The following is a 25,644-nucleotide window of genomic DNA, read 5'->3' as shown; positions in this document are numbered from 1 at the left end:
CAGCATCAAATTTATGTCTAGCCGTATATTTTGTTTGCAAAGGAAATAATAATCCTTAGCTCCTCGCCATTGTAAATGAGTTTTTACTCAATTTGGTTCATGAAAACAATCCATAATTTCTTTATTTCGCATTGTCTTCTGAGTAAGTCTTTTTGGGAAATTTTAAAGATACGTAAAACGTTGGAGATTGCATACCTTGTGGTGCTGTCAGCATCGATACTTTTGCTGCTGTGTAATCTTGGTAATTACACAACTTTAGGTATTGATAGCGGTGCCAAATATTGTAAAATAAAACTGCATCACATAAAACAAATAAAATGAAGTGTTCCTTCCAACTGCATGTTTCATTATTAACACACTCACTCTCGTAGTCTCTTTTTAAGAAAAATATAAATATTTGCATCTCTTGCAAAGAAAACTAAAGACAACAGTTGTCTAAGTTCGAGATTAGAGCTTTTGGTTTTGTTTTCAACGACCATGCCTTTGGGAACACGTTAGTTGCAAATTGGTAAATGTGACATGATCGAAACATATTGCAAGGAATATTATTCGCCGGATTATCATCTGTTGCAGGTCCAGTGGTCCTTGTCGAACACGAAGACCAGCTATTTTCTATGGATTTCGAAGCGGATACGAATAAAGTGTTGGTGCCTAAGGAGGCAAGTATTAGAAGAGACGTTCCTCGGAAAAAGGAAGGCTGTGTAATGTGATGCTAGAAGTAGAGCTCTGTGCATGTAAAGCAAGTGTTCATATCAGCAAAAAAAGTTAAGGTTTTATAGTTTTTATGTAATTACACTGTCGCTGTGAAGCCGACCCACCTCTAACTTTATGAAGTAATGTAGTCACACACTGTGCAACATTATGAAAGCGGAAAATCCTGTTACGTACGGTATATGAAGTGGGAGGCAATTTTTAACAGAATTTAAGTGTAACGTTAGATGAATGGTCACTGAGTCCTTCTCCCTCTGAAATACCGCGTGGTTCGTGAGAGTACCTAATATTGTACATAGAAGCTCTTTCTGTACATACATCACAAAAAGTTATGTATCACTCCAGTTCCCAGAACTCATGGAGGCAGACGTTGACAGTGGAGACTGTATCACAGACGCAGTCCCTAAGATTGTTCAGAGGCGTCACCAAGGCAGCCCAAACAGCTCTCTTTGTTGAAATGTGTAGTTGGGAATCCTATTGACTGCACGTAAAACAGAGCCCAGCAGAACAGGGGAGAGCGAATGAGTGTTTAGCCACTAGTGAAAGTATAGACATCGTCTCTACAACAGAGGAAGGAGAAGACAGGTGGAAATTGGTATCAGCATACTTTGTGCAGGCTAAACGCTGTCATAGAGGCCAAAGAAGTGCCATCTGTGTTGGCGTCCTAAATGACGGAAAGTTATTGTGTGCTGTGTTAGTGGAGAGTCCGCTGGCACTAGGGAGGCGCATCAAGAGCTAACAACGATGGGAAGTGCGGTACCGCAATGCCTTGCGCCATGGAGGAAGCCCATATTCTGGATGTCGTTAGGTCCAGGTTGGTGCATTTGTAAAGTCTGTAAAGTGGAGTGAGAGGAGAGACCATTTGGTTCCTTCGTGCTTAAGAGCGCAGTACCTGCAGCCATCAGGCTTGCACCAAGCCAACTGAACTGCTATTGACAAGAGAAACATTAAGAGCAGGTAGGTACCATGGGATAATACAGGGTGGCGCACGAAATGTGTTACCAATTGTTTCTTTCACAATTTACGACGCACATTAGATATCCCGCTGGGATCTCTAGAGCAGTACAAGAAGAGCTTGGAAAAACAAATGAGTTACGAAATGACGTGTAATTCACGATACTGCCGCTAGGAGACTAGTAAGCAGCAATGGCTGACAATGGAAGACTGACGACACAGACACAGCAACGATCGGCAATTGTGTTACTTTTTCATGAAACGAAAAGCCTTGTTGTGACTCAGAGGCGTTTTCGACAACAGTTTAACACACGATGGGTCCCTTGCAAGAAGACCATCCACAGGTTGTACGATAAATTTGTACAGGATGTGGTGGTGGTTAGTGTTTAACGTCCCGTCGACAACGAGTTCATTAGAGACGGAGCGCAAGCTCGGATTAGGGAAGGATTGGGAAGGAAATCGGCCGTGCCCTTTCAAAGGAACCATCCCGGCATTTGCCTGAAACGATTTAGGGAAATCACGGAAAACCTAAATCAGGATGGCTGGAGACGGGATTGAACCGTCGTCCTCCCGAATGCGAGTCCAGTGTGCTAACCACTGCACCACCTCGCTCGGTATTTGTACAGGAGGGAACAGTATTGGAAGCGAAGCGACCTCGGTCTAAGCCTGTTTGTTCGCCGAAGAATATTGAAGCGGTACGAGTTGCTGTACAGAGAAGTCCCGGGAAATCGTGTAGAAAGGCAGCAGTGCAACTGGGAATACCCAGACGCTCCGTTCAACGCATTCTTAAAAGTGACCTCCATATGTACCCATACAAGATGACCCGTGCACAGAAGCTCACTGAAGAACACTAGCAGCAGAGACTACTGTTTGATCAGTGGGCGGAGGATAGGGAAGAAACTCTCAACAACGTTTCGTTCTCAGACGAGGTGCATTTTCATTTAGACGGTGTGGTTAACAAATAAAATTTCCCCCTTTGGCCCACTGAAAACCCACAAGTGTTTTTTATCAACGACGACATTATGCTCCGAGGATTACAGCGTGGGCAGCAATTTCCAGTCACGGACTTATTGTACCCTTTTTCTTTGAAGAAACTGTAAACAGCGAGCGTTATTTGAGCATGCTTCGCAATAGCTTCATTACACCGCTTCTTGCTACTGCCTTGCCCTTCAACACGCAGTGGTTCAAGCAATATGGGGCACTGTGTTGGAGTTTTTACACGAGGATTTTGACATGCGGATCATTTCTCTCAGGTTTCTAGGTCGCTTTAATGACGGACAAAATTGGCCCCCCAATAGTCCAGACCTCAATCCACGTGACTTTTTTTCTTTGGGGGGACCTAAAGGAAAAAAAGCTTGCAGGGAAATTATGGAAGACATGTGCCGTAAGGTAATCACTAACTTCAGTGTTCGTTTGAAGGAAGTTAGGAAACAAAATGGTGGACATATTGAATATGTGCTGAGTTAAAATAAATCTCCATGGATGGCTCTTCATTGTAGTATACGTTCATTTCAGATTATATTGACAATAAAGTTTATGTGATTCTTGAGTTTCTCCCGGCGTATTTGATAATCAAAATATCCACGGGTGTACTGCCGGTCTATAGTGTCCAACGGGCACAATATTTCGGCGATCAAACATGTCGCCATCATCAGATGAACTGACGGACTGAGCTCCTGTGAACGCGCCGACACGGAGATCCGTACGCTATGGCTGCTCAGGGGGAGGTAGGCACTGCATTTATTCCATACACAGGCGCACTCTCGGGGAAAATCGCCCGCATTCTGAAGAAACACCGGGTCGGAACTGTGTTTTGTCCTCCGAATAAAACTCGTGCACTGGTGGGGAGCGTCAAAGATGACCTCGGTTTGAGGAAGGCCGGCGTGTACCAGATTCCGTGTCAATGTGGCAAGTCGTATATTGGTCAGACGATGCGTACCGTCGAGGATCGATGCCGTGAACACCAGAGGCACACTCGACTGATGTATCCGAGCAAGTCGGCGGTCGTTGAACATTGTCTGTCGGAAAATCACGCTATGGAGTATGACCGCACGAGGATTCTGGCACAGACGTCGAGATACTGGGACAGCGTTGTTAGAGAGGCCATCGAAATTCGCACCAATGACGACCTCATAAACTGTGACTGTGGCTATAATCTTAGCAAGGCTTGGGAACCAGCGATTGGGTTAATCAAGAGTAAATCGAGCAAACGCATAGTTGTGACGACCACGGCTGACAGAGCCATCAGACCGACGTCATCTCAGACGCCGTCGCAATCTGTTCCACCGCGCTAAAGTGGCGCGGGGCGCGGACGGCGGAGGGAGCGCGCCGCGGGCGGAGGGTATTTAAATCGGCCGCCGCCGCGACCGAACCCAGTTCCCCCGGAGCAGCCATAGAGTACGGATCTCCGTGCCGCCGCGTTCACAGGAGCTCAGTCCGTCAGTTCACCTGATGATGGAGACATGTTTGATCGCCGAAATATTGTGCCCGTTGGACACTATAGACCGGCAGTACACCCGTGGATATTTTGATTAATAAAGTTTATATTCAAAAACAAAATGGTAACACATTTCGTGCACTACCCTGTATACGTGAGTTCTGAAGTGGGAAAACCAAACTCGTTTGTGTGTATGTGGAGAAGGTCTGATTCGCAGAAACACAAAATATGACATGCTGGGGGTCAGACATGCCTGTTTCTGAACCCCAGCACTAAAGGCCTCCGAGATTGGTTAACTATATTACAACTGAGTGGGGAAGGGAGATTGTTGCATTCTTAGAATGGATTTGACTAGAAGGCACTCAAACGATCACGGTTATTGTTGATCAAAATCATACAGAAGGATCACCCTCATAAAATATAGTAAAAATTCTGCTTATTGCAGAGGGTGCTCTGTAGAAATTACTTCCATCCGAGATTCTACAGGGAACACTTCTACCGGGAGAGAGACCTTGGTTCCAGGTTCTCAGGAAGAGCAGACTTTGGTGCAGACCATATGACTTAGAATTTTTCAGTTATTAAAGCCACCACTTGTGGGCAAGGGTAATGTTAAGTATGGTGAGCAACTGGAGTGTTCGTAAAGCGAGTCATCGAACTTAAGCGAAGATTTCCGAATTGCAGTAGGTCTTTCACATTTTAATTCAGGTACATTTATTAGTGGATTCTGTCTGTAATTCTTTTTTTTCGTCCCCGATTAACATTCGGCAATCACTGTGTGGCTTTCGCGAACTTACTTGTTTCCTCAAATGTTGTGTTGACTTTAATGGTTTCCACTCAGATTCATTTTCTCTTCTTTGCCAACGTCCTAACATTGTAATTCAGTTATAACTCGTGTTAATGCTCGACCCACGAAACAGTTTTCTGTTTTTGTGCACTTGTGTTTAATTTGAAGTCTACTGCCAATTGTAATTGTCAGTAGGCTGTTTAGGTTTTTATATTGGTAATGCCACGTAGCGCTCTGTATGAAAATCATTGGCTGTGCTGTGTGCAGTCTGTGGCTGGTTAGCATTGTTGTAATATTCTCTATTGTAGTGGGCAGTTGGATGTTAACAGCGCGCAGCGTTGCGCAGTTGGTGGTAAGCCGCCAGCAGTGGTGGATGTGGGGAGAGAGATAGGGGAATTTTGAGAGCGGATGATCTGGTCGTGTGGCCATCAGAGACAGTAATATATATATATATATATAGGTAAATATATTGCTTGTTCTCTATCAAAATCTTTCATTTGCTAACTATGCCTTCAGCAGTTAGTGCCTTCAGTAGTTTGAATCTTTTATTTAGCTGGCAGTAGTGGCACTCGCTCGCTGTATTGCAGTAGTTCGAGTAACGAAGATTTTTGTGAGGTAAGTGATTTGTGAAACGTATAGGTTAATGTTAGTCAGGGCCATTCTCTTGCAGGGATTATTGAAAGTCAGATTGCGTTGTGCTCAAAATATTGGCTGTCAGTTTAGTGTTGATCAGAATAGGTAAAGAGCGAAATGTCTGAGTACGTTCAGTTCAGCTCAGCTGTTTGAAAATCAAATAATTTAAGAGGTTTATCAGCACAGTAATTCATTAATTTTTCTAAGGGGACGTTTCATAATAAATGGGGTTTATAGGGACCATTGTTTCGTTGAGTAGTTTGATGACCCCCATATTGATATCATCTTGTGAGACACAGCATCCTAGTTCCTCATATGCTAGGACCGCTTATGTGCATTAATTCGTTTCATTAAGTTACCCGTTGCGCAGCACCCGTAGTCCTCTCGTCTAGTCTGGACGTCGCACTACCACTTCATTTGTCGGAAATAGTGCGACCTCCAGGAAACGCAGAGCACAGCAGATCGTTAGTAATTACTTATTTACATAAAAATTTGTGACGTAAACTGTTTGATAATCTAAAAATGGCAAAAATGTATCGTTATAGGTCCCCTTAGAGAAAGAAAATGGCGAAACGCGTCTGGGAAATACAAATTAAGTTGCAGCAAGAAAAGGCGATTTTATTTACAAAACAAGTATTTCTTTGTTTGCTGCAGAGGATGGCCACGCAAACAAACTTGTCACCCGTAATTAAATTCACGTGACCGTATGGAGAGTGATTTGATTGTCGGTAAGGTCACCTGGTACATACCTTTCTGACACCGACAACACAAAATTATAAATCTGTCCTCGTCAGTCAGTTCAGCGCAGTTTGCAGGATCCATTTCATATGGCCCTACTGTTTCAGGCAGATGTCGATATTAATTCAAGCCTATGAGTATCGCACTTGAGCTCATACACTGTTTTATTTGAAAGTCGATTTTCCTAACACAATTCTCTCTATCCTCATAGATCAGGCAGGTGGAAATCAGTTCCATATTAGTGACGAAAATAGCGTAATATCTGAAATTCTTGAAATGAATGCTGTTCGTGGTACGTACGACAGCTTTGAATAAGTGATAGAAACTTTGAATTTGCGAGGTTTTATCACTCTGATGTAGTATTATTTGATTACTGCAATGAAAAACACATGTTCTTGCTAGACATCTTCCTAACATTCTTTATACCTCCAAACATTCTTTATAGCTTAAATATGACGCTGTTATTTTATACATAATTTTCAACTAGAACCTTTTAAAAGGAAGTGGGCAATGAAAATGGTAATTATTGATAATTTTATGATCTTCCCCAGCATAGATAATCCTGTCTAGAAATATACCCTGCGATAGTGGTATAGTCCATATGTAACTGTGTACAGTTCACATATGGTCGGAAACAAGGGCTTCGCAATTTATTGATATATTTAACACTTCGGCAGAGTTTTATTCGACACAGTTAATTACACAATTGAGTTTCTTGAAATATATTTGTTTCGAGGACGTACGGTATCGATTCTGCACAGAGTCAGTCATTTCCATCTCTTGAACTGAGTACACGAATCTACTGAGACATTCTTAGATGAAAAGTAGGTATCTTCCATCACTATGTTTCAGCTGTTTCCTTTAATAACTGAAACTATTTTGTACAACATAGTTTGCAGGTTCACTTTTTAAGAAAGTTTTACTTCTTCTTGCTTAGGAGCTCTGTAGCTTAAGACTAAAAGTTTCTGCGTCTCAGTCTTTAGTGCTTGTTGCTACTGATCCCATGAATCAACGAATCTGAGCCAATAATTCGAATACAGATTAACAAGCTGTGGTGGAGGATGCAGCAATGAATAACCCATTGTAGAGGGTATCTCTGTTTCTGCCTCAACTGTTGTTGGTATAGAATTCCACGGCGCTATAAAAACATCTCTCCTCAGTTTACATCATTATTTCATAATATCAGACTGTCATGTATATACAGACACATCAAAAAAAGTTTTGCATCACCTTCGTTTCGAGAGTTCCGGAACCTGAACAGAAAATTGGAATAGAGACCAACATAAACATCACTTCCGCCCTTTTTACTGCTCATGAAAACCACACATTGCATGTTGTACCATCGTAGAGGGAGACCTTCAGAGGTGGTGGTCCAGATTGTTGTACACACCAGTACCTCTAAAGCCCAGTAGCACGTCCTCTTGCATTGATGCATGCATGTATTTGTTGTGGCATGCTGTCCGCAAGTTCATCAAGGAAATGTTAGTCCAGATTGTCCCACTCCTAAACCGCTATTCGGCGTAAATATCTCAGAGTGGTTAGCGGGTCACGTCGTCCATAAACAGCCCTTTTCAAAGGCATGATCGATAGGGTTCATGTCTGGAGGACATGCTGTCACTCGTCGAGAGATGTCGTTATGCTGAAGGAAGTCATTCACAAGATGTGCACGATGGGGGCGCGAATTGTCGTCCATGAAGACGAATGCCTCGCCAATATCCTGCCGATATGGCTGCATTATCGGTCTTAGGATGACTTTCACGTATCGTTCAACATGGCGGCGTTGCTGTCAGAGTTCCTTAGAGCCATAATACGTAGGTAGCCGTCATCCACTGCAGTAGTAGCCCTCGGGCGTCCTGAGCGAGGCATGTCATCGACAGCTCCTGTCTCTCTGTATCTCCTTGGTTCACTCCGAGACTCCTTGGTTCACTCCGAGACGCCTGGACACTTCCCTTGTTGAGAGCCCTTCGTGGCACAAAGTAACAGTGCGGACGTGATCGAACCGCGGTATTGACTGTCTAGGCATGGTTGAACTACAGACAACACAAGCCGTGTACCTCCTTCCTGGTGGAATGACTGGAACTGATCGGCTGTCGGACCCCCTCCGCCTAATAGGTGCTGCTCATGCGTGTGTAAGAGCACAAGAGCACATGGACATCCTAACTTTTGACACCTTGTGGATCGTTTTGGTTATTTTTCTATGAATGCCGTAAAACGTAACGTAGATGCAGTAATCTGAAATACACGGTACTAAATTTACTCCACCATGCTACACTGCTACACCTTTAGACGTCGTGAAACTTGACATCAGGGTCGTGATCACATCTTCAGTTGTGCACATTTTAAAGAGCTTTTGCGCATGCGCAACTAGCGTGACCAGATTGCCTGACTTTTCAGATACATACAGATTTGATAAACAACGTTCATGGTTCACGCCCTGCACAGATAGCCCTTACCACTCTACTACAAGTTTACCTCAATGTCACCAGGTGGCAGCACGCTGCAGCATACTTGTATCCCTATTCACTTGTCATGAAACCCGATTGACGGCAGCACACTCCTCAGATATGCCGAATCACTTACTATGTTGTAAAATTAGTTTGGATATCAGCATATGTTATACTTATACTGACAGAAAAACCTATTCTGTTGGTTTCTGAATGAGTTGTAGTAATTAAGTTTTTAAATTTATGTTAGGGCAATCCAGCTAGAGTGCTGAGAACCGTAAAACACATCGTCTTCGATTGTGAGACGGTAGCATTTATTCATGTTGATCTTATGGTGAGTCAGGTTTATCTGTGCTGTAGGCTCACACTGTATAAAAAAACATTCACAGAAAGCTGTCTCACTGGTTCGTATGATATTCACTTAAATTTGGGATCGATGACGGTGTGCTTTTGGTTCTTATGGTTCTCGGCGCCTTATTTGTATTCATGTCAAGTGGCCATGCTGGCAGAAATTAATACCTGAATTTAATCATTTCCACAAACGGCAGTTTGTTTGGAGTTCGTTGATTACGGTGCTGGAATAGGCTTTTCGAGTGCAGTGCCACCATGAACTCTGTTGTATCTGTTTTAAGTGTTAACAGAAAAGAAAATTACCTGGATAAGTTACTGGCATAGGAACTAAGGAATCTCAAACGAGAGCCGTTGACTCAGAAAATGACGAAATCAAACAAGTGCGCGTACAATCGAACATGCAACAAAAAATTATATAATAAGCTAAGTTGTTGTGTACGTGCAACATAAGAATGTTCTAGAAGTTAACGCGTGGAGTATAACATATGTTATGGATCTTGTACATTAGTCACAAAAGAAAGAACTCCCCTTACACAGAAATACTGAATGGGGAGTAGTGAAAGCTCAAACATTACTTAGTTCTTGCCCTAAACTGTACTTAATTATGGACAAAAAAAAACAACAAAATTCCACAAAAACTAGTACTTCATTTTTAAGACAAGTTATGCAAATTATTATTATTACTGTTATTATTATTGGCAATTGCTGTAGTTGTATAAACGTGTTGGTAAGCATAACTGTTATACAGCTGATGCTGTTCATTGCACATTCTCAAATCTATCTGAATCTAAAAGTTTGTGAACACCCAGAATGGGTGCCACTGGAAATTAGTAAGATTATTTAGTAGTTAGATATGAGAATCTCTGACATTAACTTTAACAATAATTGTACCCTTATTTCTAACCAGGAATTAATTTAGACTGGCTGGCTTTATCAGTATAATAGAGGCTGATTATGGTATGTGACAGTTTTGACGAAACTATCCAGAGCATCGAGTGTAACAACAAGTTTACTCCTACCAGCTACAATTTGTTTATTTTCACAATGCACTTTGCAGGTTTAAATCTACGTCTTCAGGCGAATTTATGTTGTTTAAAACGCCATGTGAGTGGTGTCTTAAGTCTTTTGGGTAACCTGTGTCACTGTCTAGTAAAAGGCAACAAAATGAAACAGTTTGTGGTATATGGTATGTAGCTTTACGGTGGTGTTTGGTAGAAATTATGAACGAAAATATAAAAGCAAAAAATATCTCCTGTTGTCACAGGGTCCTACTTCTCTAGTGAAGCAACACTCCCTTGATCATATTTTATAACCCGACAAGAGAAGGAGCCTGTGATCACTGGAAGTATTTTTACTTTCACATTTATATTTTCGTTCATCCTATCGGTCAAAGACTTTCACAAAACTATGAGCCATGTACTGAAATAGTATTTTTCTGTGTTCTCTTCCACTAGACAGTGCCCCAGATTATTCCATAGTCATAACACAACAAACACACGCCGTTTTAATTCACATAAATCCACTTGATGGTGGAGATTCAAAACATCTGAAACGTGTCGTGGAAATAAATAAATTGTATCTTAAAAGTAACAGTAAAGCCTCACTAAAAATGTTCACATTTAAAGATAACGAGAATATTCTAGACTGGTCAAATGTCCTTTTTTGTGTAAGGTGTAACTATAGAAACCAGGAAAAATATGACTAGCAAATGCCACACTCCAATCATGCAAAGTAAGTAAAATAACTTTGTAACTATAACATTAAGCAGAACATAGGAATTCAACAAGATAAACAAGTCATTGTGTGATAAGGAAACTTCGAAACTCAGAATTTGTATTTAAGAAAGTTAATCCAAAATTTTCTGACATACAATCTATAGTTTACATAAAAATTACAGTAAAGAAGGCATTTTTACTGACGACCCTTTACCCATAACGGAGAGCAACGCCTGCTATTATGCCACAGGTTCAGAAATTGGATCCACTTTCTATCTTGGTTTATGCACACAAGGTTCAAAAATGGTTCAAATGGCTCTGAGCACTATGGGAGTTAACATCTGTGGTAATCAGTCCCCTAGAACTTAGAACTACTAAAACCTAACTAACCTAAGGACATCACACACATCCATGCACGAGGCAGGATTCGAACCTGCGACCGTAGCAATCGCGCGGTTCCGGACTGAGCGGCACACAAGGTGCATCATTTCTGTCTAGATGTCAAAATATCTTGTAATCTTCACAGTCCACAGGAGAACAGCTCAGGCCAAATGCGCATTAATATCAGTGACTAAAATGCTGCCACTGTTAACATTCTTCTAGGTACGGTAGCTGTGTTATGAGTGAAACGGAGGACAACTCCATTTGAAAAAAAAAGAGATCTGCCTAAATTTAAATAATGGGAAGAATAAAATGCGAGTAGAATTAAAATAGAATATCACATCAACCGCCCCATGAATCATTGATCTTGCCGTTGGTGGGGAGGCTTCCGTGCCTCAACGATACAGATAGCCCTACCGTAGGTGCAACCACAACAGAGGGGTATCTGTTGAGAGGCCAGACAAACGTGTCGTTCCTGAAGAGGGCCAGCAGCCTTTTCAGTAGCTGCAGGGGCAACGGTCTGGATGACTGACTGATCTGGCCTTGTAACACTAACCAATGCGGCCTTGCTGTGCTGGTACTGAGAACGGCTGAAAGCAAGGGGAAACTACAGCCGTAATGTTTCCCGAGGGCATGGAGCTTTACTGTATCCTCTTGGGTAAAATATTCCGGAGGTAAAATAGTCCCCCCATTCGGATCTCTGGGCGGGAACTACTCAAGAGGACCTCGTTATCAGGAGAAAGAAAACCGGCGTTCTACGGATCGGAGCGTGGAATGTCAGATTCCTTAATCGGGCAGTTAGGTTAGAAAATTAAAAAAGTGAAATGGATAGGTTAAAGTTAGATATAGTGGGAATTAGCGAAATTCGGTGGCAGGAGGAACAAGACGTCTGGTTAGGTGAATACAGGGTTACAAATACCAAATCAAATAGGGGTAATGCAGGAGTAGGTTCAATAATAATAAAAAAAAAAAGGAGTGAGGGTAAGCTACTACAAACCGCATAGTGAACGCCTTATTGTGGCCAAGATAGACACGAAGCCCACGCCTACTACAGTAGTACAAGTTTATATGCCAAATAGCTCTGCAGATGACGAAGAAATTGAAGAAATGTATGTTGAGGTAAAACAAATTCTTCAGATAGTGAAGGGAGACGAAAATTTAATACTCATGGGTGACCGGAATTCGATAGTAGGAAAACAAAGAGAAGGAAACGTAGTAGATGAATATGGATTGGGGGTAACAAAGGAAAGAGGAAGCCGTCTGGTAGAATTTTGCACAGAGCATAACTTAATCATAGCTAACACTTGGTTCAAGAATCATAAAAGAAGGTTGTATACATTGAAGAAGCCTGGAGACACTGACAGGTTTCAGACAGATTATATAACGGTAAGACAGTAATTTAGGAACTAGGTTTTAAATTGTAAGACATTTCTAGGGGGCAGATGTGGACTCTGACCACAATCTATTGGTTATGAAATGTAGATTGAAACTGAAGAAACCACAAAAAGGTGGGAATTTGAGGAGATGGGACCTGGATAAATTGAAAGAACCAGAAGTTGTAGAGACCTTCACGGAGAGCATTAGGGAACGATTGACAAGAAATAAATACAGTAGAAGAAGAAAGGGTAACTTTGAGAGATGAAATAGTGACGGTTCCAGAGGACCAAGTAGGTAAAAAGGGTAAAAAGACGAGGGCTGTTAGAAATCCTTGGGTAACAGAAGAAATATTGAATTGATGAAACGAGAAAATATAAAAATGCAGTAAATGAAGCAGGCAAAAAGGAATATAAACATCTCAAAAATAAGATCGATAGGAAGTGCAAAATGGCTAAGCAGGGATCAGTAGAGGACATTTGTAAGGATGTAGAGGCATATATCACTAGGGGTAAGATAGATACTGCCCACAGCAAATTAAAGAGACCTTTGGAGAAAAGAGAGCCACTTTTATGAATATCAAGAGCTCAGATGAAAACCCAGTTCTAAGCAAAGAAGGGATGCATAAAGGTGGAAGGAGTATATAGAAGGTCTATACAAGGGTGATTTACTTGAATATAATACTATGGAAATAGAGGAGGACATAGATGAAGATGAAATGGTAGACATGATACTGCGTGAAGAGTTTGACAGAGCACTGAAAGACTTAAGTCGAAACAAAGCCCAGGGGGTAGACAACATTCGATTAGAACCACTGATAGCCTTGGGAGAGCCATCCCTGGCAAAATTCTACCATCTGGTGAACAAAATGTATGAGACAGGCGAAATACCCTCAGACTTCAAGGAGAATATAATTATTCCATTCCTAAAAAATCAGGTGTAGACAGATGTGAAAATTACCGAACTATCATATTAATAAGTCACGGATGCAAAATACTAACACGAATTCTTTACAGACGAATGGAAAAATTGGTAAATGCCGACCTCGGGGAAGATCAGTTTGCATTCCGCAGAAATGTTGGAACACGTGTGGCAATACTGACCCTACGACTTATCTTAGAGAATAGATTAAGGAAAGGCAAACCTACGTTTCTAGCATTTGCAGACTTAGAGAAAGCTTTTGACAATGTTGACTGGAATTCTGTCTTTGAAATTCTGAAGGTAGGTGCGTCAAATTCAGGGCGCGAAGGTGTATTTACAATTTGTCCAGAAATCAGATAGCTGTTACAAGAATGGAGGGTTCTGAAAGGGAAGCAGTGGTTGTGAAGGGAGTGAGGCAGAGTTGTAGCCTCTCCCCAAAGGTATTCAATCTGTATATTGGGCAAGCAATAAAAGAATCAAAAGAAAAATTTGGGGTAGGTATTAAAATTCATGGAGAAGAAATAAAAACTTTGAGGTTCGCCGATGACATCGTAATTCTGTCAGAGACAGCAAAGGACTTGGAAGAGAAGTTGAACGGAATGGACAGTGTCGTGAAATGAGGATATAATACGAACATCAACAAAAGCAAAACGAGGATAATGGAATGTAGTCGAGTTAACTCGGGTGATGCTGAGGGTATTAGATTAGGAAATGAGACACTTAAAGTAGTAAAGGAGTTTTGCTATTTGGGGAGCAAAATAACTGATGATGGTCGAAGTAGAGAAGATATAAAATGTAGACTGGCAATGGCAAGGAAAGCGTTTCTGAAGAAGAGAACTTTGTTAACATGGAGTACAGATATAAGTGTCAGGATGCCGTTTCTGAAAGTATTTGTATGGAGTGTACCCATGTATGGAAGCGAAACGTGGACGATAAATATTTTGGACAAGAAGAGAATAGAAACTTTCGAAATGTGGTGCTACAGAAGAATGCTGACTGTTATATGGGTAGATCACGTGACTAATGAGGAGGTATGGAATAGAATTAGGGAGGAGTTTGTGGCTCAAGTTGACTAGAAGAAGGGATCGGTTGGTAGGACATGTTCTGAGGCATCAAGGGATCACCAATTTAGTACTGGAGGGCAGCGTGGAGGGTAAAAATCGTAGAGGGAGACCAAGAGATGAATACGCTAAGCAGGTTCAGAAGGATGTATGCTGCAGCACGTACTGATAGATGAAGCTGCTTGCACAGGATAGAGTAGCATGGAGAGCTACATCAAACCAGTCTCAGGACTGAAGACCACAACAACACCTCACATCAAAACAGCTTCAAATGAGATACGAAGTAATCTGAGACAGAACGAATGTGCAAATTTCAAATAATGATTTTATCCAAGAGAAACAACTATAATGGGGAGAGAATGTCAAAAGCATTCAAGAAAAAAAGGCTGCCATTATGTATCTTGGACTCGACATCAAACGAAGAATAAAAAATCGACAAGCGCCTAATACTCTGACTTAGTCGTTAATGAGGGAGAAGAATGTTTCTGAAGAGTCATACAGGCATAGAGAAGTGTAGAAAAATGGAACGTAATCCCGATTATGGTATTCTTTGTTCCGCTGGGCGCATGTACGTGGCTCGCTCACAAGACAAATCAGAAACTCTCTGTCAAATTTCTGTATCGTTATGTGCCGTCGGTTTGAAATATCGAACAGGAAACTCAGATATTTGGTCCGTCAATTCGGTGGTCCGTAATCATGAGCGGTCGGTTCTCGTCTTGTGTGTTTTTCGCCTCCATTGTAGGCACTTCCATCGTAATCTTGCTGTCTGCTTTCTTTCCGATGTCGTCCGATAGTCTCACGAAGCCGGGTCGGGAGAGTTATGGGTCCAATGTAAGTGTAGTCTGAGGTACAATAAAATTGACACCTATGACACTTCGAAAGTGGAGACATTTCGTAGCGTCAGTTTTCATAACTGCCTCTTTCGGAATCAGCGCGCTTGTGACGAAATACACAAATAATAACAATAACAAAAAAGGTTTTGCTTTACCCTGGTCCCCAAACCCCTGAAGATAGAAGTTGACTATGGATATTGTATCAAAGACACAGTCCCTTTGACTGTTCACAGATGTCACTAAACCTGGCCAAGGTTGTAAACAACCACGCATGAGCAACACCTATTAGACGGAGGGGGTCCGACGGCCGATCGGTTCCACTCATTCCACCAGGAAGGAGGTACGCGGCTCCTGTTGTCTGTAGTTCAACCATGCCTAGGCGGTCGCATTGTTACTTTGTGCCAGGAAGGGCTCTCAACAAGGAAGGTGTCCACGCGTCTCGAAGTGAACCAAAGCGATGTTGTTCCGACATGGAGAAGATACAGACAGACAGTAACTGTCGATGATACAGGGTGTTTCAAAAATGACCGGTATATTTGAAACGGCAATAAAAACTAAACGAGCAGCGATAGAAATACACCGTTTGTTGCAATATGCTTGGGACAACAGTACATTTTCAGGCGGACAAACTTTCGGAATTACAGTAGTTACTATTTTCAACAACAGATGGCGCTGCGGTCTGGGAGACTCTATAGTACAATATTTTCCACATATCCACCATGCGTAGCAATAATATGGCGTAGTCTCTGAATGAAATTACCCGAAACCTTTGACAATGTGTCTGGCGCAATGGCTTCACATGCAGATGAGATGTACTGCTTCAGCTGTTCAATTGTTTCTGGATTCTGGCGGTACATCTTGTCTTTCAAGTGTCCCCACAGAAAGAAGTCACAGGGGTTCATGTCTGGCGAATAGGGAGGCCAATCCACGCCGCCTCCTGTATGTTTCGGATAGCCCAAAGCAATCACACGATCATCGAAATATTCATTCAGGAAATTAAAGACGTCGGCCGTGCGATGTACCGCTGTTGGATCACCTGCTGCACTAGCTGCACGTTGCCCTCTGTGGTTGCCATACGCGGTCGCCCTATCTTTCCAGCACGTTCATCCGTCACGTTCCCAGTCCGTTGAAATTTTTCAAACAGATCCTTTATTGTATCGCTTTTCGGTCCTTTGGTTACATTAAACCTCCGTTGAAAACTTCGTCTTGTTGCAACAACACTGTGTTCTAGGCGGTGGAATTCCAACACCAGAAAAATCCTCTGTTCTAAGGAAGCACACTTGCACACTTGCACGTTGTGAACAGCACACGCTTACAGCAGAAAGACGACGTACAGAATGGCGCACCCACAGACAGCGTTATCTTCTATATCTTTCACATCACTTGCAGCGCCATCTGTTGTTGAAAATTGTAACTACTGTAATTTCGAAAGTTTGTCCGCCTAAAAATGTACTGTTGTCCCAAGCATATTGCAACAAACCGTGTATTTCTATCGCTGCTCGTTTAGTTTTTATTGCCGTTTCAAATATACCGGTTATTTTTTAAACACCCTGTATGTGCCTCGCTCAGACCGCCAAAGGGCTACTACCGCAGTCGATGACCGCTACCTACGGAGGAACCCTGACAGCAACGCCACCATGTTCAATAAATCCTTCCGTGCAGCCACAGGACGTCGTGATACGACTCAAACTGTGTGCAATAGACTGCATGATGCGTAACTTCACTCCCGACGCCCACGGCGAGGTCTATTTTTGCAACCACGACACCATGCAGCGCAGTACAGATGGGCCCAACAACATGCTGAATGGACCACTAAGAATTGGCATCAAGTTCTCTTCACCGATGTGTGTCGCATATGCCTTCAACCAGACAATCGTCGGAGACGTGATTGGAGGCAACCCTGTCAGGCTGAACGCCTTCGACACACTGTCCAGCAAGTGCAGAAAGGTGGAGGTTCCCTGCTGTTTTGGGGTGGCATTATTTGGAGCCGACGTACGCTCCTGGTGGTCACTGAAGACGCCGTAACGGCTGTATGATACATGAATGCCATCCTCTGACCGATAGTGCAACCATATTGACGGCATATTGGCGAGGCTTTCGTCTCTCAAGAAATGGTTCAAATGGCTCTGAACACTATGGGACTTAACTGCTGTGGTCATCAGTTCCCTAGAACTTAGAACTACTTAAACCTAACTAACCTAAGGACATCACACACATCCATGCGCGAGGCAGGATAGAACCTGCGACCATAGTGGCATCGCGGTTCCGGGCTGTAGCGCCTAGAACCGCTCGCCCACTCCCGACAGAATTCGTCTCTATGGAAGACAATTCGCTCCCCCATCGTGCACATCTTGTGAATGACTTCCTTCAGGATAGCAACATTGCTCGTCTGGAGTGGCCAGCATGTTCTCCAGACATGAATCCTATCGAATACCCCTGGGACAGATTGAAAAGAGCTGTTTAGGTGGCAGGGGTAAAATACAGGGAGCGAAAGGCTATTTATAATTTGTACAGAAACCAGATGGCAGTAATAAGAGTCGAGGGGCATGAAAGGGAAGCAGTGGTTGGGAAAGGAGTGAGACAGGGTTGTAGCCTCTCCCCGATGTTATTCAATCTGTATATTGAGCAAGCAGTAAAGGAAACAAAAGAAAAATTTGGAGTAGGTATTAAAATTCATGGAGACGAAGTAAAAACTTTGAGGTTCGCCGATGACATTGTAATTCTGTCAGAGACGGCAAAGGACTTGGAAGAGCAGTTGAACGGAATGGACAGTGTCTTGAAAGGAGGATATAAGATGAACATTAACAAAAGCAAAACGAGGATAATGGAATGTAGTCAAATTAAATCGGGTGATGCTGAGGGAATTAGATTAGGAAATGAGACACTTGAAGTAGTAAAGGAGTTTTGCTATTTAGGAAGTAAAATAACTGATGATGGTCGTAGTAGAGAGGATATAAAATGTAGACTGGCAATGGCAAGGAAAGCGTTTCTGAAGAAGAGAAATTTGTTAACATCGAATATAGATTTATGTATCAGGAAGTCGTTTCTGAAAGTATTTGCTTGGAGTGTAGCCATGTATGGAAGTGAAACATGGACGATAACTAGTTTGGACAAGAAGAGAATAGAAGCTTTCGAAATGTGGTGCTACAGAAGAATACTGAAGATAAGGTGGATAGATCACGTAACTAATGAGGAGGTATTGAATAGGATTGGGGAGAAGAGAAGTTTGTGGCACAACTTGACTAGAAGAAGGGATCGGTTGGTAGGACATGTTTTGAGGCATCAAGGGATCACAAATTTAGCATTGGAGGGCAGCGTGGAGGGTAAAAATCGTAGAGGGAGACCGAGAGATGAGTACACTAAGCAGATTCAGAAGGATGTAGGTTGCAGTAGGTACTGGGAGATGAAGCAGCTTGCACAGGATAGAGTGGCATGGAGAGCTGCATCAAACCAGTCTCAGGACTGAAGACAACAACAACATGGACGACGTGACCCCCCAACCGCTCTGAGGGATCCACACCAAATCGGTGTTGAGGAGTGGGACAATCTGGACAGTGTCTTGATGAACTTGTGGTCAGTATGCGACGACGAATACAGGCATGCATCGATGCAAGAGGACGAGCTACTGGGTATTAGAGGTACCGGTGTGTACAGGTGTCTGGACCACCATCTCTGAAGGTCTCGCTGTATGGTGGTACAACATGCAATGTGTGGTTTTCATGAGCAATAAAAAGGGCGGAAATGATGTTTATTTTAATATCTATTCCAATTTTCTCTCGGAACCGATTCGATGCAAAACGTTTTTTGATGTGTGTAGAAATACGCGGTGCAGTCAAATTAATGTGGCCACCGCTTATGTTCGACGTCAGCATGTAGTAACCACTCACAGACGGCAAGGGGCAGCACTGACAGTATGTAAGGCGTGCCCAGGGGCGCAGAAAACCAGTGTAGTGCTCGTAATGCGGAGCGATTTATCAGACGTCCAGAAGTGCACGATCATTGGCTTTCTGGCCAAGGATGGAAGCGTTTCCGTAACGCAGAAGTTTGTAAACTGTTCGCTTACCGTGCATGATAATATGGTCCTATCTAAATATGGCGCCAAGGCAACTCTTATGCACCACGGGCCATAGATGACAGGAGTGAGCGACAGCTGCAGAGATGAAAAAATGGAAATGAGCGTTTGGCGTCTTTGGCCGGCAGGCCCCTTACAGGACACTTCCGGTCTCCTTGGTGCAGGTCTTATTACATTAGACGCCACATTGGGCGACCTGCGCTCCGGATGGACTTGAAATGATGATGAAGACAACACCCAGTCCTTGAGCGGAGAAAATCCCCGACCCAGCCTGGAATCGTACCCGGGCCGCTGAGGACGGCAGTCCGTCATGCTGGCCATTCAGCTATCGGGGCGGACAGCTGCAAAGATGGAAGGGCTAAGAGATGTGGAGCTGTTGAGCAACTGACCTCCCAGATGAATCAAAGCAGCGAACAATAATGTCTTCTCAACGACCATTCAGCGAACGTTGACGCGAATGGTCCTCCGCAGCTGCGCCTGGTTCAGGCACCAATGTTGACTGCTGTTGATTGGTGCCGAAGGTAGCTGGACGTCCACTGATTGGCGACAGATGTTTTTTTTTTCAAGTGAATCAGACTGATGGCCCTTGGCGTTTACAGTCCTGCAACTATCGTCTGTAGGGTCCAGGCTGGAGGAAGGGGCGCTTCGGTCTGGGGGATGTTTCGATGGCATTACGTGGGCTACCTCGTCATTCAGGAAGGCGCAGCGGATCAAGAAAAGTACACATCTGTCCATGTTGATCATTTTCACCCCTACATGCAGTTGGTTTTTCCTCGCCATGGTGGCATCTACCAGGAGGACAATGCACTGTGTCACACAATCGTAGTGTGCATGTGTGGTTTGAAGAGCACCAGGATGATTTTACTGTACTCCCATGGCCACCAAACTCTTCAGATTTAAACACTATGGGGATTCTATGGGATCACCTCGATCGGACTGTTTGCACCATGGATCCTCAGCCGAGTAATCTAGTGGAGATGCCTACAGCTCCGGAGTCAGAATGGCTCTACGTTCCTGTCGGTATCCTCCAGCAGGTCATTACCCTTCGAGGTATATCAACAACACATGTCGGCAGCTGAGGGTTTCAATTAATTATCATTTAGGTCATTAATAGTTTTCCTACGCGTCTCCCATCGGTCCGCGCTGCAAACGATGGTTATTCAGGCTTTTCGCAGAGTATGTCCAGACGTATTTTTCTCAGATGAATTAAACTCACGAACCATTAGATACAATCGAAATTGTTGCACACTGGTAAACTCACACTAGTTGAAGCTCAACATCAGCGACCTCATTGTGCAATAATTGATTACAAACTTGTGTGACCTTGTTGTTCTGTGACATTCTGAATGGACGCAGTCTTTCTCTGGGATGAAATGAATTACCATTATTACTTGAAGATCTCGGGTTCCTTGAACTCTGAATTACGTGCTTTCAGAACGGTGCTTGTTGAGCACATTATTTATGAACAGAACGGGATGTGATAGATAGCACTTAAAGTGATCGCTGGATTGTAAGATAAGTTGCCATATATGGCAACCTGGATACCCAGATATTAACGCATATATGCCCAAAACTTTTGTAACGCAGAGTTTTATGGCCTTTATGCATTTCATTTATTAGTGACCGCAGACAAGAACTGTAACAGTAATTGCCGGCCGATGTGGACGAGCGGTTCTAGACGCTTCAGTCACAAACGCGCGACCGCTACGGTCGCAGCTTCGAATCCTGCCTCGGGCATGGATGTGTGTGATGTCCTTAGGTTAATTACGTTTAAGTAGTTCTAAGTTCTAGGGGACTTATGACCTCAGATGAGTCCCATAGTGGTCAGAGCCATTTGAACCATTTGTAACAGTAATTCGTAGTTGTGTTTCTGAAAGAAGTTTTTTTTAGTGGGTCGATGATGTCCCCATTGGCACATAAAATCATATATTACTTTGGAACATGAATAATCAAAGTAAAACACATTTTACGGCAATCAGCTTTCATTACTATGAATATGATAACCAGTCTTGTCAGTTATGAACTTTGCCATGTAAATTTACGTTACATTGTAGCGTATTTTGACAGTTTTATTTTTACAAAGCGCACATCTTTTTACGACCTATTTAACACGTTACAGCACCATTCGCCTCCAGCATATGGGGTGCATGATTTCCATGCGTCACAGCGCCACCGTCCAGTTCCAGCTATGGTCACCAGTTGCCGTGATCAGTCATCGTGATTCATAGCCTGAAACACCTGACCAGTAGCAGTGCACTTGTCGACATGTCAACATGAACTTGGAGAGAAGATGGTGGGCATTATTGATGAAGCTCTATTATCAAAACAACAGTAATGGTGCAGCTGCTCTTGGAAAATATCGCCGGCTAGAAGGATTACTGAAGGATCCTCTTTCTCCACGTGCTGTGCGGAGCATGATGAAGAAGTTCGAATGAAATGGAGAACTGGGCGTCGCTCTGAGAAGAGTCTGACGTCCGGTTGCACCACAGGTGGTTGATGACATCGCTGTTGCTATTGCAGACAACGCAGCGCGCAATTCCCGATCGTCAGGCAGTACGCGTGCTGTGCTACGACAGTTGGACATCCAATGTTCCTCTGTACGAAGAGTGCTTCGAACCATTCTCAGATGGTATCTGTACAAGATCCGTATCGTACAGCAGCTTGCACCACAGGACTCGCAACGACGTGTTGACTTCTCTCCCCACTTTCTCGCGAGGATTACAGTTGACGAGGGCTGTCCATGGACCACCCTATGGACAGGCGAAGCTAATTTTTCTCTGAGGGGTGAGGTGAACACACAGAAAAACTGCCGAGTGTGGGAATCTTCACCTCTAGTCACTGTACATGAAGTTCCTCTCTATAGCGAACGTGTCACCCTATGGTGAGGCTTCACGGCTACATTCATCATTGGCTCATTCTTTTTTGAACAGATTGGCGCTCAGTGACCGAAGACGTGCTGTGTGACTGGCTGCGTTACTGCGATATGCTTCGCCAGTCCGTCATACCCGCCCTACGAAATAAATCTGGAAACGATCGAATTATTTTCAGGACACTGATGTGTGCCATATTGAGCCCCTTTTGTAACAGTAATGGTACCGGGGTGTAATGGTATGATGTACCGTAGCAGCACATTAAAACTGTTTCAACTGAATTTATTCTGCATCATTTGTCTTCCCCATGACCCTGACATTAATGCTAACAAGTTTGGTCCTCATACGGTAATTAGTTTCTGTGTTGTAATGTGTTAAACAGGGAAAGTTTAATTCTAACCACTTGTTATGTTGACCTCGTCGTGATACAGCAAGATCATTATGGACCCTCTGGGCATATACGGGATAAATTTCTTTCTGTCTCCGGGAATTCTTAACGGATAATGACTACTCAGAGGACACGTATTACACAAAGACAGTGGCGAGGAAATACTGTTGTGTATACAGGAATCGCTTACAAGAAGATCAACTAAATGCATGCAATTTGATGTTACCAGAGCGAACGTATGCTGGAGTAATTCCTTTACCGACAACTATTGCAGGTACAGTCAACAGTGAGTATTAAAATAAATAGAAGAAAATAAGAAAGTGCCAGTAAAAAGAAATTTATTTTTTCTGGTATAAACTGAGTATGCAGTCAAAAACAGGGATTCTTATTTTAAAAAACGGAAGACGACCACTATTTTCTTGTGTCGATTGTAGTTAGTTGCCTCAACTTAAATGTCTCACATCGAATGGACACCATTTCCAACACAGGTTTTCCTGAGGTCTGAAATTGGGGTCATAAGCCTCATGAAACTAAATGACCAACGAAACTTGCTCGCTAGCTACCGACGTAACTCACATCAGATGGCTTGCAGGACTGCGGGAAGCAAGAGACATTTATTTTATGTGTTCTTTAAATATTCAAGAAATTAAATACTCATTTACCTGATGTCTCATTCAATGAAGAACTTCATCAAATGAGAGGACAGTTAGACTTTAATTGAAAATTGGTAATTGTTCCTCTAAACGTTGGTTATCACTGAATTTGGTACAGTTATCTACGTTCAATTGTTTACTAGCCTTCCCCTTAGTTGTAATGCATGAAGGAGAAGTTTGCAAATTATAAACAGATTAATAATAAATCATTGATAACATGAAATCTGGAAAATAACATATCATTTTCAACGGGCTAACCTCTTATGTCAAGCGTAACAGTACACTTAGATACTTATTTCATTGTACACAAATAGCATGCATATAAAATATAACGATAATATATGAGCCTGAATGACATATTCAACGATTTTGTAAGTACGAGATCCAATTAACTTGTAAAGGTCTCGTATAAACCGAATTTGCACGCAAGACATAAAGAATATTTTCTATTTTGTAGATGCAAATTTACGCTACATCTTGTAGACAGATTTCGTCAACAGTAACCGTTCCTAAATTTATTGTTTACGTATGTTGCAGGTATTTGCGGATGCTGGTGTTGTAGCGGCTCGGATGTCAGATGATAAGCAGTACGTCCTCCTTGCCTATGATGCTAAGAGGGTAAGACTTTTTTCGAAAATAATCTTTCGAGCTTATTTTCACTTCTTTTTATAGTTATTGATCTCTATTATGATGTGATGCCCTCCTCCGCTCTCCTTTTCCTGTTTTTATCTCTGCGTCCCTCGTTACTTGCATCAATACGTATGTTGTGATGGTAAAAAAGGAACGTTGTTGTTAAATAACACATATCAAACACACAATCTATCTTTTGCGAAGGGAAGTAAAATAATATTACACCGCATTGTGATACTAAGTAACGCAAATTTTCTGTGTTACGATAGGACAGTTCGGTGGGGCTGGATATGTTTGAATATTAATCACTCGACACTAAAGCGGTTCACCCAGGTCAGATAAGATCCTGTGGAAAGTAAGCCAAATAAAGAAATTTTCCTCTCTTTTAATAACGGAGAAGAGTGCAGATTTTTTGATTCATTCTTATCAGTGAACACCATACCAATTTTTTCATGGTAGAGCTACTTTAAATGAATGTTGGATGTATACTACCCTGCAAAAAGTAAAACAGACAAAAGACTTGGTTGGATATCAATATTAACTTATTGCACATTTACAGTAATAAGTGGCTATGTAAATGAGCCGGTCGGTGTGGCCGAGCGGTTCTGGGCACTTCAGTCTGGAACCGCGTTACCGGTACGGTCGCAGGTTCGAATCCTGCCTCGGGCATGGATGTGTGTGATGTCCTTCGGTTAGTTATGTTTAAGTAATTCTAAGTTATAGGGGACTGATGACCTCAGATGTTAAGTCCCATAGTGCTCAGAGCCATTTGAACCATTTTTATGTAAATGATTGGTGGGATGTGGAATGGCCACCAGAGTCTTTTAGTGCTGTTCTTGTTTATTGTTGTTATCAGGCCTATCAGGACATATAAGAGTGTGCATAGTGTCAGATATTGAGTGATCACTGTGAATAACACTGATATGCTATGTACTTATGTGAGTTAGTGTTATAAGCACCTGACAAAGTTTGAAAGGGGTCTCATGGTGGGTATCCATTTGGTCAGCTGGCAGGATTGTCCAGTATCCAGATTTGTGGGGTATTCGAATGTGACAGTGGCCAGATGTTGGACAGTGTGGGGACAGGAGGCCACGCGTGCTCGTCATCACGGTTCCGGTTGACCACTTCTGAGTATATTGTGCACCCAAGCACCTTGTAACCCTATCTATTTGAGTCTGGCACTCGAGAGTAGGTAATGGACTCCCTGCAAGATTCTGTGTTATCCCACACCATTGGTCGGAGACCAACAGCAGGCTGAGTAGGCAACTACGGTTACAAGTGTAGGCTGCCGTTAACGCCCCAGCGCAAACGGCTGAGTTCAGAGTGGCGCCATGACTGGGAAGCATGGATTGCTGATGAATGGTGTCGCATTGTGTTCAGCAATGAATCGCGGCTCTGTACTACGCCGGATGACCATCTATGGTGACGATGGCAGCAACCCGGGCAGAGGTCACATTTTCGCAAAGTTTTGGAGAGTGCGTGCGTCACTTGTGTCGTGTCGATGTGGAGCACCATAGGGTACGACTTCAGGTCACGGCTGGCAGCGATTGAGGGAACTCTGGCGGCACAACATCACGGGCATTCTGCGTCCTTACCTCTTATGCAGCAATATCGCGGTGCCGTTTTTCAACAGGACAACGCTCGATCACATACGAAAGCCTTCCCTACGAACTGTGTGCATGATCTGCGATGAT

At 42.9% G+C, this 25,644-nt stretch overlaps 1 protein-coding gene and 1 non-coding gene across 2 annotated transcripts in view; one reads left to right on the top strand and one right to left on the bottom strand.

Moving 5' to 3' along the window:
• Positions 1-25,644, top strand: part of LOC126273243 (venom dipeptidyl peptidase 4-like) — a 327,710-nt gene that overhangs the window by 37,357 nt on the left and 264,709 nt on the right. The window contains exons 3-4 of the mRNA XM_049976788.1: positions 574-659; positions 23,858-23,938. Of these exons, the coding sequence (XP_049832745.1) occupies positions 574-659; positions 23,858-23,938 (167 nt within the window). The remainder of the gene's footprint in view (positions 1-573; positions 660-23,857; positions 23,939-25,644) is intronic.
• Positions 2,205-2,277, bottom strand: Trnaa-cgc (transfer RNA alanine (anticodon CGC)). Its single transcript has one exon. It is a non-coding gene; the product is annotated as a tRNA-Ala (tRNA).

The sequence above is a fragment of the Schistocerca gregaria genome, chromosome 5, assembly GCF_023897955.1.
Source record: "Schistocerca gregaria isolate iqSchGreg1 chromosome 5, iqSchGreg1.2, whole genome shotgun sequence".
In the NCBI taxonomy this organism is placed as follows: domain Eukaryota; kingdom Metazoa; phylum Arthropoda; class Insecta; order Orthoptera; family Acrididae; genus Schistocerca; species Schistocerca gregaria.
This window is presented reverse-complemented; position numbering and strand designations above follow the sequence as displayed.